At 43.1% G+C, this 20,049-nt stretch overlaps 1 protein-coding gene across 2 annotated transcripts in view; it reads right to left on the bottom strand.

Moving 5' to 3' along the window:
- Positions 1-20,049, bottom strand: part of Gnal (G protein subunit alpha L) — a 124,392-nt gene that overhangs the window by 21,180 nt on the left and 83,163 nt on the right. For both annotated transcript variants that reach the window (XM_051163474.1, XM_051163475.1), the window contains exon 5: positions 16,176-16,273. In XM_051163474.1, the coding sequence (XP_051019431.1) occupies positions 16,176-16,273 (98 nt within the window). The remainder of the gene's footprint in view (positions 1-16,175; positions 16,274-20,049) is intronic.

Below are 20,049 nucleotides of genomic sequence, written 5' to 3'. Positions count from 1 at the left end.
GTTGGAAGGTTTCTGTTCTGTTCTTTTTGGTAGCAGCCCAGGACTGAATCGTCAGTTTCATTTCTCAAGAGCCCCTATCTCCTGGAAGAGTTCCCAGCACTCTGAGAAGTGTTTACTTCTGGAGAGGGATAGACATCTCTTTATCTGCAAGTTTTACGCTTTTGCCTTAGCCAGTTGTGGAGTGACAGTATTTAACAAACAAACAAACAAACAAAGGAACTTAGCCTGGGCTGAATTTGCACAGGCTTCTCCCTTGTCTTTGGCCCCCTAACAGCCCAGTGTAACATCAGCTCACAAAGCACTTACACTGCATGGGCTTCACAAGTCACCTGGGGTTGATTTAGAACACAGGAGGATGAGCACATGGACGGTGCAAACACGTCTGTCACTTTATGAGTACATAGGAACTTCAGTAGACACAGAATTTGACATCTGTGCACCCAGAACCAGCTGCCTGAGCATCCAAGGGGATAGCCACACTCGTCAGGTCACATCATATCTTAGAAGGAACCAGAATGGGAAACTGACCTTGTAGTCAATGTTAACTTCATATTAGTTTCTTTTATTTTCCCATTAATTAATGTGTTTATTCACTTTAAATCCCAATCGTGGCCCCTCCCGCCATTCCTCCTGCCCCCACCCTCCCCACACTAGTTTCTTAAGAGAACTGAAACATCATTAAATATGTTCAGTTGAAAACAATACAAAATTACCTTTTTTGGCAAAATGACCTTCCAGGTCTTTTTTATCTTAGAAGATATATTTAGGTGCTGCTCACATCTTACTAGAAAGTTATAGCAAAGCAGTTTCTTCCTTAGCAACCGCTGCCTGCGAGAGGCAGCCAGATTAGGGACTTTGCATTTATTAATCCCAGAAATAATGCCAACCGCTAACTTTTTATTAATATCAAATAGAATGTGAAATGAGGACATCTCAAGCCAGGCATGGTGGCGCACGCCTTTAATCCCAGCACTCGGGAGGCAGAGGCAGGCGGATCGCTGTGAGTTCGAGGCCAGTCTGGTCTACAAAGTGAATCCAGGATGGCCAAGGCTACACAGAGAAACCCTGTCTCGGAAAAAAAAAAAAAAAAAAGAAATAAGGACATCTCATATGAACAGTGAAGTCCATAAAAAAGTGTAAACTGTGTTTAGGTTTCATTATATCATTTTACTATTATAATAGAATAATGCTTACTTCTTAAATGTTAACCATGGATATGAGGGACCCTAGTTATTATGTGATCGGTGGGATTTTTCTATAATAAAGTTATTTCATTCTAATGACTGGTACATACACCAGCCTATGGAGCCCTTTTTTCAGACTTTAATGTGAAATTCTCAAAGAGAGGCTTCCTTACATTCTAATGTCCTTTCTAAAAGCTCTGATTGCATTACTGGGAGGAGGGACGGTCCTTACATAAGGTGTCATTACAGTTTTCTATTGTCCCCGAGGCAGTAAATGCTTCTATTGTAAAGGAGGCTGTGTGGCATAACCTTAGTCTTTTCTTTTCTTCTTTTTTTTAAGCTATGCCTCCTGACACACAGCTCAGATGACCTCATTCTTCTTATTCCTGAACCACTGTTCATTCTATGAACATATCATATTCTGTTTAATCGTTCACCAGCTGCTGAACGCTGTTTTTTTTTTTTTTTTTTGAAGGACTATGAACAGTGTTGTGAGCAGATACTGTGCCTTTAACGATGTTATCATTATAAAAACATTCCTTTTGTATTCATGAACATAGTGGACTAAGATAGTGGGGAAAACAGAAAAGGCCTACGTACGATACATTCAGTTAAAGCTTTACAGACTGCTCGTGATTAAAAAATAAGATGCCAGGCAACAGATATGATATGGAGAAGTTTATTGTGTAAGCGTGGGAGAGCAGGGAAGTGGGAGGGGAACCCCAAGCAGAGAGAGAGAGACAGACACAGAGAACAAGAGAGAGGAAGAGAGGAAGAGAGAGAGAGGCAACAGAGAAGGAAGAATGAGAGAGAGAGAGAAAGAGAGAGAGGGAGAGAGAGAGAGAGAGATAGATAGATAGATAGATAGAGAGAGAGAGAGAGAGAGAGAGAGAGAGAGAGAGAGAGAGAGAGATATGAGGTGAGTTTGCCCTTTTTACATCTTGGGCAGCTGGCACACCTAGTGGCAGGCAGGTAATGATGTCATAGGTTGCTAGGCAGACTGGGGGCAGTATGCTGTCACTATAGCTTACAGTCCATCATGAAGGGAAGTTAGGGGAGGAACTTGAGGCAGGAACCTGGAGGACTGCTGATTACTAGCGTGTCCCTCATGACTTGCAGGACATCTGCCCCAGGGTGACACCATGCACGGTAAGCTGGGCCTCCCCAGATCTGTAATCAATCAAGAAAATGCCCCGCAGATTTGCACACAGGCCAGTCTGATGGAGGCAATTCCCTAATTGGTGTTCCCCTTTTGCAAATGATTCTAGCTTGTGTCAAGCTGACAAAAAGCCATCATGAATGGATAAAATAACGATAAGCACACGGCAGACATGACATGTTTTAGGTCTCATGATGATGGAGCAGATCACTTTAGGGTCTACTCAGTGGCCTGTTGATACCTTGGAATGGAGTCTCTCATTTCTTTGATTATTAAATAGAAAGGTCCCCTAAACAGGCAGACTCCAAAGATCAGGACTCTGTAATATCCAAGTTAAAAACTTAGCAAACCAGTCCGACAGTAAATGCTAATTTATGTTTCTTTTCTTGGAGACAGCATCTTAGTATGTGGTCCTGCCTGGCCTGGAACTCTATGTAGGTCAGGCTGGTCCTGATTTCACCGGCATCTGCCTGCCTCTGCTGGGAGTAAAGGCATGCCCCACCATACTCTGCCTACTTTTCTTTTGAAATGTGGTCTTGCTGAATTGCCCAGTTTCCAACTGTTGGGCTAAGGTGACTCTCCTGCCTCAGCTTCCTGCTTAGCTGAGACTTCAGGTGCATGTCCCCACACATGGCTGGGAGTCTCACTTTGAAATGTATTTAAGACCTGTAATCAATTGATTTTTTTTTTATATTCAAGGTTTGCATAACTATCTTCATAATCCCTCAGAACATTTTCATCATTCGATAAAGAACCATCTACCCACCAAAGCTACTTAACTCCCAGCTCACCTTGGCCCCTATATGCACCTAATCTATTTTGTCTCAACATATATACCTGTCCTGGATATTTCATGTACACGGGGCCTTTCACGTCTGCCTTCACTGACTTAGAATGTGTTCCAGGTTCTTCTGTGTTTCAGTATGCAAAGTGACTTCATTGTTTTATATAGCTATATTAAACTTTGCATCACGTGGCTGTATAATGTTTTGTTTATCCCTTTATTTGGGCTGTTTCTACAGTTTGGTTGTTACGAACATCCCTGCTGGAAAATTCCATGTGCATGTACACTTTCAGTTCTCCTGGGTATATAAACAGAAGTGGGACTACTGGGTTAATTATACTGACTATGGTTAATTTTCTGTGGAATTGCCATCAGAGAGCAAGCCTCAATTTAGAAGATGCCTCCATTAGATTGGATTGTAGGCAAGCCTTGTGGGGCATTTTCTTAATCAGTGGTTGGTGGGGGAGAGCCTAGCTCATCGTGGGTGGGGCCATCCCTGGGCCTGTGGTCCTGGGTTCTATAAGAAAGCAGGCTGAGCAAGCCATGGAGACCAAGCCAGTGAGTAGCACCTTCATGGCCTCTGTATCAGCTCCTGCCTCCAGGTTTCTGCCCCGTTTGCGTTCTTGTTCTGACTTCCTTCCACAGTGATATGGAAGTGTAAGCTAAATAAACCCTTTCTTCCCCAACTGGCTTTTGGTCATGATGTTTTATTACAGCAATAGTAACCCTAATTAGACACCCTCTTTGATAATGTCCTTGTTTAGTTTCAGATGCCAGGCATCATCATCTTTGTAGCTTACCATTTGGCAGTGCCGCGCTTGCGCCTGATGCCTACGGAATACATGATGAAAATTTAACCTTATACTAATTATCTCTCATGATCTTTAGGCTGAAAGCATGAAATCCTAGCTAATGTAAGTAATAGTATCATGTAGGCTTGTGTAATTTTATGTGATGTCACTTCCTCCTCGGGAGAGCGGAGAGAAGAAGCGTACTGGGCAGGGCAGGATGCAGGTACAGGAGTGAAGACACCAGGCAGAGACAAGGCCAGGAAGGACAAAAGAACGGGAAGCCAAGAAATACCAACCACAGCGCGGGAGGAGGGGAACATAGACATGTGGTTACTAGTGGTACTTAATTCCCTGAAAATATTTAAAAGAATTCAGAAGACAGTTAAAAATAACTATAACATAACCCTTCACGTACTCAATTATGTTATCAACATTCATCACCACCACCATCACCACCCTCATCATCACCACCACCACCATCACCACCACCACCACCATCACCACGACCACCATCACTACCCTCATCATCACCACCACCACCACCACCACCACCACCACCATCACCACCACCACCACCACCACCACCATCACCACCATCACCACCATCACCACCACCACCACCACCACCATCACCACCACCATCACCACCACCACCATCACCACCACCATCACCACCACCACCACCATCACCACCATCACCACCACCACCACCATCACCACCACCACCACCATCACCACCACCACCACCATCACCACCACCACCACCACCACCATCACCACCATCACCACCATCACCATCACCACCACCACCATCTCCATCATCACCATGGCCATCACCACCACTACCCTCATCATTACCACCATCACAACCATTATCATCATCATCACCATCACCACCACATCACCACCACCATCATCATGATCATCCTCCACCACCACCACCACCATCATCTTCATCATCACCACCACCACCATCATCCTCATCACCACCACCACCACCATCATCATCATCCTCCACCACCACCATCATCTTCATCCTCATCGCCACCACCACCATCATCCTCATCACCACCACCACCTCCACCCTCATCATCACCACCATCACCACCATCACTATCACCACCACCACCATCATCATCCTCATCCTCATCACCACCACCACCATCCTCATCACCATCATCACCACCATCATCCTCGTCCTCATCATCACCACCACCATCCTCATCCTCACCATGACCACCGCCACCACCACCATGTGAGGGGCTAGGGATGGAACCTCAGAACCTTGTTCCTGCTTGGCAAGCACCATACCACCCAGCTACAGCAACAGTTTGGACAGTTTGTAATATGAAGGACACACATTTATTAGGCTGTGCTACTGTGTAACTTATTTTCTATGAAATGTATGATCACATACACCTATATACATTTTTCTTTCCCCTCTGACTTTATTATAAAAACTTTCAAGCATCAAAACATTTGAATCTATAATGAATACTCAAATTCATACCTATCTAGACCCCATTTTACTATTACTATTCTCCCTTTGTTGTTCAGGGTGGTCTTGAATTCCTGGGCTCAAGGGGATCTTTCTGCCTCAGCCTCCTGAGTAGCTGGGACTGCTGACCATCTGTTTTTTTATTGTACTTAAAAGCCATGTATCTGTTCATCTGCCCATTCACTAATCCATCTTATCTGGATGCATTTTAAAGACAGTGGCACACCTCTTCCTAAACACTTCAACATTATTGTTTAGAAACCATCTTAGTCACAGCGTTTCATTTCAGGGTAAACTTTACATCTGGTTTTTAATTTTTTTCCATGTTGGAGATGAAACCAAGATCTTCATGGATGCCAACTAAGTACACTACCAACAAAGTATCCTACCACTGAACCATCATGTCAGCCTCTGCTCCTGTGTGTGTGTGTTTGTGTGTGTGTGTCTGCGTGCGCACGGGCGCTGTGTATGTATGTGTTCATGTCTGTGGTGGTGCACAAGGCCAGAGGAGGTCAGTCTCAGGACAGCAGTCCATTTTGGATCCTTTAAAGACTGGTCTGCAACTTGCCAAGTAGGCTAGACTGGTTTAGCCAGTGAGCCTCAACGATCCTCCCCTCTCTGCTCCTCACTACCCTAGTGCTGGGATTCTAAGAGCCTGCCATGGGCACTCAGCTTTTTGCATGAGTTTAGGGGATTGAACTTGGATCCTCATGTTTGTTCAGTACTGACAAGTGCCCTCCTCAGCCCCTCATTAAGGAAAAAGATGAATCATCTCCCCTGTGAACACTTGGTGAGGAGCAAACGACACAACAAGCTCCATCCAGCATTGGATGAGTTGGAGGCCAGGCTTGGGCCCACGCTCTCCTTGCAGGACAGCTGTTATATCCTCACGTGTGTGTGTGTGTGTGTGTGTGTGTGTGTCTCAGTGAGATAGAAATTCTATTTTCCAGATTTTCTATTTCTAATAAGAAGTGTGAGGTGTTGCTACAGAGTATTTGGAATTAAAGTTGCAAGAAAATTGGACTGTTTTTCTTGTCACCTTACTGTATAATTTTATGTAAAGTATTTCATGTGATCCAAAGGCCAATATTTGTTTTTCCAAAAGTCCTGAGTTCAGTTCCCAGCAACATTATAGATTACATAATGTAATCTATAATGTTATCTGGTGTCCTCTTCTGGCATGCAGGCACACATGTGGACAGAATACTGTATAAATAATAAATAAACCTTTTTTTCAAAAAGGAAAATGGCTGGGCGGTGGTGGCACATGCCTTTAATCCCAACACTTGGGGGGCAGAGGCAGGCAGATCTCTATGAGTACAGAGTCCAGGACAGCCAAGGCTACACAGAGAAATCTTGTCTTGAAAAAACCAAAGAAACCCAAACCAAAAAACCAAAACCAACCAACCAACCAAACAAACAAGAACCACAAATGTAAAATATATTTGGTCCCATTTGTAACCTGTCCTGGACATATGCCAGGACATTTCTGCACAGCTTCTCCCCTAGCAGGAAAGAATACTGAGCCCAATGTGGGGAGGGGAAGACACAGAGACCTCTGACTTGTAGTTATTTAAGGGCTGTGAATGTAAACTCACAATAAATGCTACTCAAATACAGTCCTACTTTACTTTGGACTATTTAATAAGTCACCACATTGCTTTAGCACCTGGTGTTAACTGGGTTCTTTTCTGTTATGCGCCTTGAAAAGCAGTACTGCTTTTGATATCATGAACTAGAGCCAACAGAGGGACATGAGGCAGCACAGGAATGGGGTAGGGTGGGGCCACATCACAGCCTCTTGGCACATTTTTTTATTGGCATTCTGCACCTTGGGTCTGTGTGACAAAGGGTTCCATTTCTAATGAATACTAAACAACATAGTTCTAAGCTAGCAAAAAGATATGTTTTTTGTTTTATTTCATTGTGTATAATTTGAAGGTCCTAAGATCTAGCACCCTGACCATGAAAACCCAGCAACGCAAAGCAAATGGCAAAGAGTAATAGAAACTTGTGATATTCTAGGAAGAGGAAAGGACTGAGGGACCCACACTGTCCTGCCACCCTGCCTTATACAAAGAGCGAATATGGAACAGGGTGACAAATGGCTGTTCTTCATGCAAGTGAACCATTATTTTGAGATATTTTAAGTAACATTTTACACAAAATCATGTGTGGTAACCCACCTCAAAAATTTCTTTTCTGTGGGCTGGGGCCATGAGTCAGAGGGTAAAAGCCTTGCCACGCAAATGTGAGGATGGAGTTTTGGTCTTCAGAACTGACAGAAAGCCTGACACAGTAGTGTGCACACCTGTGTGTAATTCTGTGATTGTATTGGAGATAGAAGGCTTGAAAGCCCTTGGACTTGCTAGCCTGGCGTACTCCATGGCAAAGAGAAGAGAGCTGTTCCAAACAAGGTGGAAGGTAAGAGCAGACACCCAAGAAGGGCTTGTCTTCTGACCACACATGTGTCTTGGCACAAGCATGCCCAACACTTACACATATGAATGTGAACACACACATTGCATATACACCCAAAGTGAAAAGAATCAGGCAGTAACTGGGCTGTGGTGGCACACACCTTTAAACCTAGCACTTGGGAGGCAGAGGCAGGCAGATCTCTGTGAGTTCGAGGCCAGCCTGGTCTACAAAGTGAGTCCTGGACAGTCAAGGCTACACAGAGAAACCCTGCCTTGGAAAAAAGAAAAGAAGAAGAAGAAAAAAAAAAAAAAAAAAAAAAAAAAGAACCAGTTAGTTAAAAAATTCTTTTGTATGCAATCAGACAGACATTTCCAGACAATGATGGAAGAAATGAAGGACAGAGGGAGGGGGGCTGAGAGGCTTTTGCTCGGGCTCTATTCATGTATGTTATCTCCACCACACGATCACTTCCCACACCAAAAGAGGAAGAAGAAGCCCAACTGCCCCATAAGCAGGGACAGCTCCAGTTTTGCAGATCTAGAAAATAAATCTGAAAATCAATTTAAGAATAAAGATGAAAAGGATAGTTTAGAATAATGTGCTTAAACATCTTGGTTTCGGTTTTATTTTTAATGTACTCAATGGTATTGTGTAATATATGTCTTTTAAGTTCTTTTTTCTTCTATTTTGAAATTATCTGCAAAAGACCAGTTTTGAAGCGGGAACTATATAGGTGCCAATAATTTCAAGATTATTCTAAAAGTTTAGTATTCCCAGGGCATGGCAGTGAGCCATATGGTTGAAGTTATTGTTAGAGATGGGGGATGGGGCTGGGAAAACTGCTGGCAGTTGAGGAAAGACAGACCTGGGACTAGAGGACAGGATCGTCTGACTTTTCACTCTGGGCATTCTTTCTTCTTTTTCTCTGCTAGTCTAAGAGTCTTCCCAAGTCAGTTGTTGAAATGGACGTGCTTCTAAATGAGCTTGTGTGTTGGTACAAAGCAAAGGAACCCACACTGGGTGGTGTTGGAAGTTACATTAAGTGAAGTCTGACTTTATAGAGATCTTCTAAAGACCCAATTTTCTCTCTCTCCTAAAATAGCTGTTTCCATGGTTACCTAATCACTTATTATGAGGGCTTAAAGGAAATGCATTTGGGGGGTTAATTCAGTAGACTGTGTTTAAAATTTCATAGCAGGAACTAGGGAACTTGGAATAAAATATAATCTCTGGTAATTTGAAGTTTTGCTTGATGATAAAAAAGACAGTCATACCCATGTGGGGAGTTTCAAGCTCAGTGGTATTGCTGACTCCCACTCTATCCCCCCCCCCAAGGTATACATGCCTTGTTGCTGGAAGCAGCAGTTCCTGCTTGGGACACAGAAGTGACTACGGACTCAGGTGAGGGGGTTCCAGTAACTGGCTAGAGGGGCACATATGAGGTGGCGTGGGCTGGATATTTATCTACTTCATCTGGAATTGGCTCTTCAAAGGGAAAAGTGGAAAAAAAAAATGAAAATAGGAAGCAAGACACTCAAGGGGAGCCAATATACCCATTATCCCAAGGGGAACCACCTACCCAGGGCCCTTCTCCAAAGCACGGTTGATTCAAAACCAGCTTGAAGACAGCTTTGGAGAAATGCTACTTTTTCTAGAAGCAGCCTGAGGACGTTTCTACTCCTCGTGTATCAAACAACATAAATCAGATCTTAGTGGCCTCCAAAGATCTACCTTATCCATGCGGTAAACTTCAGAGGCCCCTCCCTTTGCACACGTATTTCAGCTTCCAGCACGCTTCTGTGGGCACGCAATGCCAGTTGGCTGAGTATGAAGATGCAGGCCTTGCAACCCATGTGCACGTTTCCACTATGTCCCACTGGGAACTGAAAGAGCAGGCTGCTGTTCTGTTGTCATCAGGCCTGCATGATGGCTGCCCACACACAGCCAGCCCCACTACCATGTGCCTGACATTTTTTCCCGCTCTGCCTTCCTCCATCCTCTTGCCATCTTTCTTTTTAAGCTGAATATATATGTATACGATGTAACGTATGGTACATAAATGTCACCCCTTTGGAGCATAGAATTTAATGGTTTTGGTATAGTCACAAGGTTGTATGACCAGCACATTTAGCCAGTCCCAGAGCACTCATCCTGATGGCTAATTTTTGTCGACTTGACTGTATTCAGAATCTCCTAGGAGATTTGTAAGGCACAGTTCTAGATGTTTCTAGAGAGAATTATCTGAAGGGATGAAGACCCATCCTGAAAGTGGTTAGCACTAACCTACAGACTGAGGTCTGTGCAGAATAGAATGGAAAAAGGAAAAAGCCAAAAGGACACTTGTATTTCTCTCTCTGCTCCTGGCCTGACATGACAGGAGTGAGCTGCTCCACTCTGCCCTGCTGGCCATGACAACTGAACTCCGTGGACTCATGAGCCAAAACTAGTTCTTTCTTCTTCAAGTTACTTCTGCTGGGGATTTTGCCATAGCAACACAAAAGTAACCAATGTGTACACCATCCCTATGATAATCTACTTAGCCTGAGTAGTGCTTCAATTTTCTCCTCTCCTCATCCCCAGTACTATCTACCTTTATGGGTTTCTCATTCATGGGCATCTTATATGCATGGACCACTTATTTGTGTCCCTTTGGGTTAGGCTTCCATCACTTAGCATGGTGTCTTCTAGGTCTGTCTAGGAATCCTGTGCATCAGTACTGCCTTTTTCTCCTGTTGCTGAATACATTCCATTGCAAGGACATTGCACATCTATCTGTTGGTGGGCACTTGGGTTGCTTCTGATTCTGGCTACTGTGGATAAGGTTGCTACAATCACTTGTTTGTATGGATATATGTTTGTAATTCTTTTGGGCATACATATATCTAAGTGAATAACGAGGCTATAGACTGAGCCTTTTATGAACTGATAGATTCTCAGGATATCATTCTTTTTTTTTTTCTTTCTGGTATTGGAAGTTAAGCCTAGGTCCTTATGCATGCTAGGCAACCACTGAACTAAAGCTAGAGCCCTCCTTATAGGTTTGTTTTGAGCTAGGTTTTCATTAAGCTGACCAAGCTTTCCTCCAGCTCACACTAAAGCCCAGACCTTGAACTTGTTATCCTCTCGTCTCAAACTCCTGAGTAGCTGGGATCGCAAGCTGGGACCACCAGGCCTGGCTTCTTAGGTCTTAGTGGGCAACCCAGTCTTCTGAGGCCCTAACAGAATTTCAGCACCACTGAGGAACTCTTCCCCAGATGGTTCTGAGAATTATGCATACAAAGACAGATCCCCTGACACTATTAATGATACTTCGTTATGCTTGCAGACAGGAGCTTAGCATAGCTGTTCTCTGTGAGGCTTGCTTCATCCAGCAGCTGATGGAAACAGATGCAGAGACCCAGGGCCAAACAATAGGCCAAGCTCAGGGAGTTTTGTGGAAGAATGGGAGGAAGGATTGAGGGAGCTGGAGGGGTCAAGGACACCACAAGAAGACCTACAGAGAAAACTAACCTGGGCCCATGAGGCTCACAGGAGACTGAACCACCAACCAAAGAGCATGCATGGGCTGGACCTAGACCCCCTACACATATGTAGCAGATGTGCAGCTTGGTCATCATGTGGATCCCCTAACAATGGGAATAGGGACAGTCTCTGACTCTGTTGCCTGCCTTTGCATCCGTTTCCCCTAGCTGGGCTGCTTTGTCAGACCTCAGTCCTGCTGTGACTTGAGGTAACAGGGTGGGTTGGTACCCCTGGGGGGCCTCCTCTTCTCAGTGAAGAAGGAGAGGGTGGAACAGAGAGAGAGGGCGGCATGAGGGTGGGGCAGAGAAGAGAGGAGGGAAGGGGCTGGGATCAGACTGTAAAGTGAGTAAATAAAAAAAAAAAAAAATAAATAGGGGTGGGAGAGAGAAAGACGGCTTCTAAGTAAGTATCAGAGTTCAAAGTGCAGAACTGCAGAGCAACATATCACAGTGACTCAGAGTCACCCAACACATTAGTCAGATCTTCTCCTAGCAATTTAGAGGAGGAAAAAAAGAAACCACATCAAGATCCTGGGGATCTGCAAGAGTAAGCTTCAGTGTGTGAGAATCTAGGGTATGGTATGGATTCGTGAAAGAGTCTCTGGTCAGTGTCTCCAATCAGTGGCACATGGAATATGAGGCTCTGGCTTTGTTAATTCAGCTATTATCCCATGCAGTACATGAAACTTCAGTATTCTCTGGACTGAGTACAGACAGTGATCTCTAAGACTGTACAGACTGGAACAATTCTCTTTCCCAGTCCTCACGGCTGTTGGAATGCAGCACAATGCGTCTCCCAGCATTTGTAGTGATGTTGGTATGAGCCACACACTTGGCTGCCGGCCAGATAAAAGAACAACATGGGAGTCACGTGCAGTACATCATCCCTGATAAGGTAAGGAAATGACTGTGTTATCAGTGTGGTCTTTACCATACTGGACTTTCTACTATGATTTCATAGTACATGCCTCCTACTAGTGGGAAAAAAGTGGACTGTAAACTAAACTGTTTTGACAGCAGCTGCCTCACATGTCTGATATTTACCTTGTCTCTTTTTAAAAATACAAGATTTTTTTGTGTGTATATGTGGGTGAGTCTGTGTGTGTGTATGCTGTGCATGTGTGGGTGCTGGCTGAGGCCAACAGAGGGCATTGGATTCCCTGAATCTGTAGTTAGAGGCAGTTGTGGGCCACCTGGGTGCTCAGAACTGCACTCCTGTCCTCTTGGAAGAACAGGAAGTACTTTTAACCACTGAGCCACTGTCCAGTCCCTACTTTGTCTCTTGATTGCATAATTTCTTTTCTTTTGTGCTTGACTTAATCTTGAGTTATTTTATTCATCAAAGTCCTGGGAACAGTAGGCTAGTGAACATTTGGATGTATCTCCACCTGGTGGCTTGGATGTCCAGAGGCTGTGCAACCCAGATCTTCATAAACAGTTTGCTCTCTGATGTTTATATAGTAATGGAACTATGTAATGACACACTTCTTAGAGCATGTCTATGCCATCAGCTATATTTGACTCTGTTACATGTAAGACTGACAAAGGCTACCTTCCCACAGTGATGTCCAGCCGAGAAATGGGTGCATGAATATTATCAGCACCTATTCCCTGGAGAAAGTGAAAGCCTTATGAATGGACAAATAGCACAGCATCATGGTCATGTTCCTCTGCCAATGTGACGAATGTGTGTCCCCATGGTGGGAGATAGTCAAAGCTTACAGTTTTCTAACAGTTACTCAGCAATGTAAAACTCTCTGGACTCTCCATTTCCTCAGCCCCAGAACCTGAGTATAGAAGTGAAACAAGATCATAGGGGCCTGGATGACTCAGAGGTTAAGAGCACTGATTGTTCTTCTAAAGGTCCTGAGTTCAGTTCCCAGCAATCACATGGTGGCTCACAACCATCTATAATGCGATCTGCTGCCCTCTTCTGGTATGTAGGCATACACGCAGACAGAATACTGTATCAATCAATCAATCAATCAATCAATCTTTAAAAAGATCATAAGGGACAAAGATACTGAGCCAGCATGATTCTCACATGTTAAGATGGATAAAATGGTGATGCAAGAGGAGTTATGAAGAGGTGGGTTCACAAGTCTCCATGGTGGTGGCTTCCTGTGACTTGGCCAGGTTTGAGGTTAAGAAACTCGGGCTTTATTCCTAGTAAGCCTGAAAGAGGAGTCTCAGTCTAAAGCTGGGAGCCTCATTCATAAGGCACTTTGTATTCCTGGCTCACTGTAGTTTCCAAGGACAGAAGTGAAAGCAAGCAGAGACCTCTTCTTGTGGTTGTGTCTGTTACTGGGAACCTGTGACTCTAGGATGCCTCAGTCTACCTCTCTGGCCACAGGGTATCAGTCACATACTAGCAAGAGTAATACTTATCAAGAGCTCAACTGTATGCCAGGCACTATTCTGAGGGCTTTGGGTTTCTAACTTATTTGTCCTATCCAACTCCATGGGACTAAGTGCCACTGTTTTTTTTTTTTTTTTTTTTTCCTTCTCCTTTTGGAATACTTTGCCCCAAGTCTCAGGCAACAGCTGGTGGCAGAGCTATTACCTCATCTGATTCTTGGTCTGCTCACTGCCAAACTCATGTCACTTAACAAAAAAGAAAAAAAAAAAAAGATGATTTTGCACATTCTACTTGAAGCCTAATCATTTGCCCTCCATGCCACTGACACAAAAGAAAGGTTTCCATTTTTTTTTCCTGTTTAAGAGAAGAAATTCCTCATGTGACAATGAGTGGCAATACCACGTTTCCAAGGACACTGAAACAGGATGACAAAACACATACTGCACAGCAACTTCCAGTGCAAACACATGTGAGTTTCATTGTCATCACGACCTATGCTACAGATCTCAGCTGCTGCCATTTTCTGCTTTAGTGTGTAGCTTCGTAGACATTATATTATGCAGGCAGAGCTCAAAGCAATGATCCTCCTGCCTCAACTTTCTAATAAGCATAAGGAGGACCATATGCTTTAAGAGGCAGGCCTTGGTCACACGTCTAAAAACAATTATTTTATTTTTTACTCATACAACAATAGCTTTATTGTGAGCTTGTCCTTCACAGAGAAAGTTCCAGTGACAAGTGCACTTAGAATTAACTTACTAAACATGACATTATAATCTGTATTATTCCAAATCCCAGAGTGCATTTAAATAGGTTACTGATGTCATTATTGACGTGAAATGGGCAGAACAACAGTACAGTTGAACCTGATACAGAGAACAAAGTTTTTGTTTTGTTTTTTGTAAATTTTTTTTTTTTTTTGACATAGTGTTTCTCCGTGTAGCCTTGGCTGTCCTGGACTCACTTTGTAGACCAGGCTAGCCTTGAAATCACAACAATCCACCTGCCTCTGCTTCCCTGAGTACTGGGATCGTAAGCATGCACCACCATGCCCAGCTTATGTATTTATTTATTTTACAAAGGGGGGGGTCTTAATGCAGGAATTATTAATCCACTTTTTTTTTTTTTTTTTGCTTTGTAAGGAAGCCAATGGGTATAGTCCTATTACTTGGGAACCACCACCGAAGGTACCCACACCATACTCATTTATTTTAAAAAGCTCTAGAGAAGATAGTTGAAGTCTCTTTACAAGGCAAACCACCTGGAATCTATGGGTGAGATCCAACACTTGCCTGCACTTGATCTCGGACAATATGAAAACATCATTTCCCTGGAACACAAATTCATCCCACAGGAAAGAGCAGAACAAGAAAAGTCATCACTGAAGCTTTGTATTCTGCTTATAGGGCAGTTGTATGGCCAGGAGTATGTGGCCAAGTCTCATTTCTGTGTCATAATGGAAGAGTCTGCTTTTATTTTCACTATCAGCCAATCATTAGAACACACCAAAGTCACTGCCGGTTCAAGGCCCGAAGCATTCCAAAACATCAGTGAGGGGGGGGTGGGGGGAGGGGGCCAGGGGAAGGAAGAACCTGTCTGCAATCAATGTAAGTTTTGTAATGCCAAACTCCAAAGTGCAGCAGAAAACCAATAGGGAACAGGATTTATTTTACTTTAAATTAGGTGTGTGTGTGTGTGTGTGTGTGTGTGTGTGTGTGTGTGTGTGTGTGTATCTTTGTGAATGTGCGTGTAGGTGCTTGAGGAGGCCAGGTCATCAGGTCTTCTGACACTGAAGTTACAGGCAGTTGTGAGCTGCCATGTTTGTCCTGGGAACAGAACTCAGGTCCTTTGGAAGAGCAGCCAGTGCTCTTAGACTCTGAGCCATTTCTCCAGTCCCACAAATTTGGGGAGCCTTGCTTCAAAATTAAAATATAATAATGAATATTTAGGGACATTAGAATGTGCAAATATGCCTTTAACTCTCTGCAAAAAATGGAAAAAATGAATAGAATTGAAAACAATCAGGACAAAGTGAGTGAAGGTTATTCTGGTTTTTCTGAGAAACATTTTTACAGAATACATCTGTGAAACAACAGTTATCAAACACACCTTCTTCAGAGAAACAATGGCACCATGCACCTCTTTAGTGAAACAATGTTGCTGATCACACTTCTTTAGTGAAACAATGTTGCTGATCACACCTCTTTAGTGAAACAATGTTGCCAAGTTCAACTCTTTAGTGAAACAATGTTGCCAAACACACATCTTTAGTGAGACAATGTTACCAAGCATATCTCTTTAGTGAAACAATGTTGCTGAACACACCTCCTTTAGAAAGTTAACTTTTGGGGTCAAAGCTACACTTCTTCCCTGCTCTAGGAAATCCCAGAGCCATATGGAGGGCACAGCCAAGAATACAATCTTGCTCCAGAGAGGCTTGGACAGGGAAGCAACTTACTATTGTGCACAGTCGATCAGCTGGTACTCATTGGATCTCTCAAAACAGGCCTTCACCCCCTCATCATCCCACAGTTTCTTCACATGATCAAAGAACTCCTAAGGTTAGAAAGAGTGACAAGAAAACACATGTCAGGACATTTTACATAGTAGAAAGCAGGAAAAAAAAAATGGCAAGCTGGAAGTTGCAAAGAGGGCAGGGATTCTTTCAGTGTGGCAGTCCAAGTGCTACCCTGTCACATGCTCTGATGGGTCATCGTGATGCAGGGCAGGCAGCTTGGCTTTCACTGCTCATCAAGCTCCAGAACCTCTTTGCTGTTCACAAATTTTACTAGAACAAAAACTGTAAGTAAAAAATTAATGCTGGTCATTAGTCATAAAGCAAGAACATAGTTGTGTGGTTCTCAGCATTAAGTACTTTTGACAGCTAAGCAACTGCCTTAGCAATGGAAGACATAGCTAATCTAAGGTCTGTCTTTGCAGCTTTCTTTTGACTTTTCTATGCGAGGTACAATCAGAATGGAGGGCGAGAGAGATGGCACAGGGGTTAAGAAGACTTGCTCTTCTTGCAGAACACCGCCCCCCCCAACCAGGTTTGATTCTCAGCATCCAAATGGTGACTCACAACTATCTGTAACTATTTTTTAAAAAAAGATTTATTTATTTTATGTAGATGAGTGCTCTGTTTTCATGTGCACCAGAAGAGGGAATCAGATTCCATTATGGATGGTGGTGAGCTACCATGTGGTTGCTGGGAATTGAACTCAAGACCTCTGGAAGAGCAGCAAATGCTTTTAACCACTAAGCCATCTCTCCAGCCCCAACTACCTATGATTCTACTCCAAGGGGATCCAATGGCCCTTTTGACCTCTTTGGGAACCAGAAACACATGTTCACATGAGGCAAAATATACATACTCATAATAATATTAAAAATGGCAAAATCAAAATAGATTGTATTGGCTCATTAACATAAAGAAATCTACCATAGGGCCTCAGGGAGCCCAGCCTGTCCTCCAAATTATGATCCTCCTACAGGCCTTCAGGGCTATCACTGAGCCTTTGTATGAGTTGTTGTTGTTGTTTTTGTTTGTTTTTTGGTTTTGTTTAAAGCAAACCATAGTTAAGTAGGAATGGTGAGTTCCAGCTTACCCAAGAGCTATAAGGACACCATGCTCACCCATTATGGCAGCAAGTCCTTGTCCCTAGCTCTGGGGTACTGATTCCTTTCCAGGTGATAGACTTAATGTACAATAAATTGGGCTGGATTTGAATATAGGAACCATTCATACTATACTACATTTTATAAAAGTCTGCATCGCTTCCATTGGCAGTTTAAAAAGGGCCCAGCATGAGTCTAAGCCTGGTATGAAGAGCAGCAGACCCTTCATCTTGTTTCTTGGCTTAGGGAAGGCTAACACAAACTAAGGAGGAAAACACCAACAGGTGCAGGCATCTGCCTCTTGCTGGGAAACTCTCTCAAGGTTCTCTGGCCCATGTTAGTGTCAGGAGAGCTGCCCCCATATCTGGTGTAGCAGGCTGACGTGGTGGTCACAGCAGCCAATCACAGAAGAGACCCAACACAGGTCAGACCCTGAACTAATTGGGATGAGACTAGGGGCCAGAGACAGGAAGAGATTAGCCCCTCAGGTGACCAGGCCATGGCAAGCTTGACATAGCGACTGGATCTAGGGGAAGTGGAGGGGGTGCAGTGGCACCATACAGGACCCTCTGTATGGCAGGTGGCAGGGGAGAGGCACTCAGATTGCAACTCATTGCTATCTGGTCACTGACAGCAGGACAGGTGCTTCCTGGGTGGGGTGGAAGTAGGAGAGCAGGGCCATGGGGTGCCTGCATCATTCAGGCCCACAGCTCTCAAGATCCCTGGGGGATCCACTAGGCTCTCTCCTACATCAGTGTCTGTGTCCCTGATCTCCAGCTCCACTGGAAAGTCCATTCAGAAAAGGGAAGCTAAGGAGAAATGTGACATTTCTTAGCTTTTTTTTTTTTTTTTTTTTTTTTGCATTACCTAATGAGAAACATCTTGAGATCTTTATATAAACATAGAAAGATCAAAATGCAAGGATACTTTGACTCTTTTTAAAGGGGTTGAGTTGCATTACCTAAGGTAAACATTGCACCACATATAGAACTACTTTTCAAAACAACCTTTTAAAGTTTTGAAAGCATAATTTTGGATTTTTTTTGCATGCAGATGTATGGTGTGTGCATCTGTATGTGTACTCATGTCTGCATATGCGGGCATCTGTGTGTGCAAGTTCATGTATGCAAGTGCATGTACACATCTGAAGCTGACAATGGGAGTTCGCTTCTATTGCTCTCAACCTTTTTTGTTGAGGCAGCATCTCTCAAACAAATCCAGAGCGCATGGAAATGGATGCTGTAGCTCACCCACCAGCTTCTCCATCCTGGGACTGTGCCCTCTACCTTCTGAGTGTTGGTGTGACAGGCATGCTGCCTGGAATTTGTTGTGTAGCCCCAAACTGGCCTCCAATTCATAACCCTTTTGTCTCAGTCTCCTGAGTGCTTAGATTACAGGTGTGTGCTGCCCTGCCTAGATTCTTGCTTTTTTTTTTTTTTTTTTTTTTTTGGCTTCTGGTTACTGATTTTTAAAAAAAATTTAAAAAGAGTAAATGATTTTTAAAAAATGCCATCTGAAGTTAAAACCTTTCTTAAGTATGGGATTTATTTATATCTTCTCTTGAATTTTAATTTTCTTAAGTGTCTGTTGATGAACACAATTTTTAATTTTTGGTGATATTCGATTAATCAGTTTAATTTTCTTTCTTTCTTTTTTCTTTTTTTCTTTTTTTGGTTTTTCGAGACAGTGTCTCTCTGTGTAGCTTTGGCTGTCCTGGACTCTATGTAGACCAGGCTGGCCTCGAACTCACAGAGATCCACCCGCCTCTGCCTCTTGAGTGCTGAAATTAAAGGCGTGTGCCACCATGCCCAGCTAGTTTAATTTTCTTTCAGGGTTTATGGCTGTGTGTGTGTGTGTGTGTGTTTGCTCATGCGTGTGCATGTGTATGTGTATTCAATCAGAAAAGTCATTGGATAATTTAAAATTAAAAACATTCCAATGTTTTCTCATAAGCTTTATACGTCATATATTTGCGTCTTAACCCAGTGAATTATTTTTGTCATGGTTCAAAGAAAAGCCCAAAGTTTGCTTTTCCCACAGGGATGTCCATGTTTTGCAGCACACCCAGAGAAGACTATGTTCTCTCAGTTGAATTACCATGAGCCCTTTGGTGAAACTGACCAATGTACTTGGATCTACCTCTGGAGCTTTGTTACCAACGCGTTTACCTGACATCTCTGTCATCTTTCCATCCACACCAGTCTGTCACTGTGGACTTCTAGTGACCTTGAAACGAGTTTTCTTTAATTTTGGTTCTGGAGTTGAATCACTAGTTTTTGTCACGTGAAGTCTAGCACCAGCTTAACTTCCAGCTTCCAAATCACGAACCTTTAAGCCCTTGATTTTTTTCCCCTGCTCCAGCATTGTTAGAACATTATTAGGGCCACCTTAAGGTCTTTTGAGTTTCATAGAACATTCCAGGATTATCTTGCTTGTGCTTTTATTGGTGTTTTATAGAGTCTTTAGGTCACTAACAATGAAATTTAATCATGAGTCCTCTATGAACATCATAAGCCTATTATGAATTCATAGTGTTTCATAGTTTCCAATGTTCAACTATTTTGTATTCTTTGTTAAATGTTTTCCTAAGCAAATTTTCTTGGTTATTTAGAATTCACTTATATTTGTTTTTATAAATCTTTCACTTTCTTGGATAGATTTCACCCCACACCCAGGATATAGTTCTTTTTTAGGCTATTAAAAATGGGATTTAC

This window comes from Acomys russatus, chromosome 20, assembly GCF_903995435.1.
Source record: "Acomys russatus chromosome 20, mAcoRus1.1, whole genome shotgun sequence".
NCBI lineage: Eukaryota > Metazoa > Chordata > Mammalia > Rodentia > Muridae > Acomys > Acomys russatus.
This window is presented reverse-complemented; position numbering and strand designations above follow the sequence as displayed.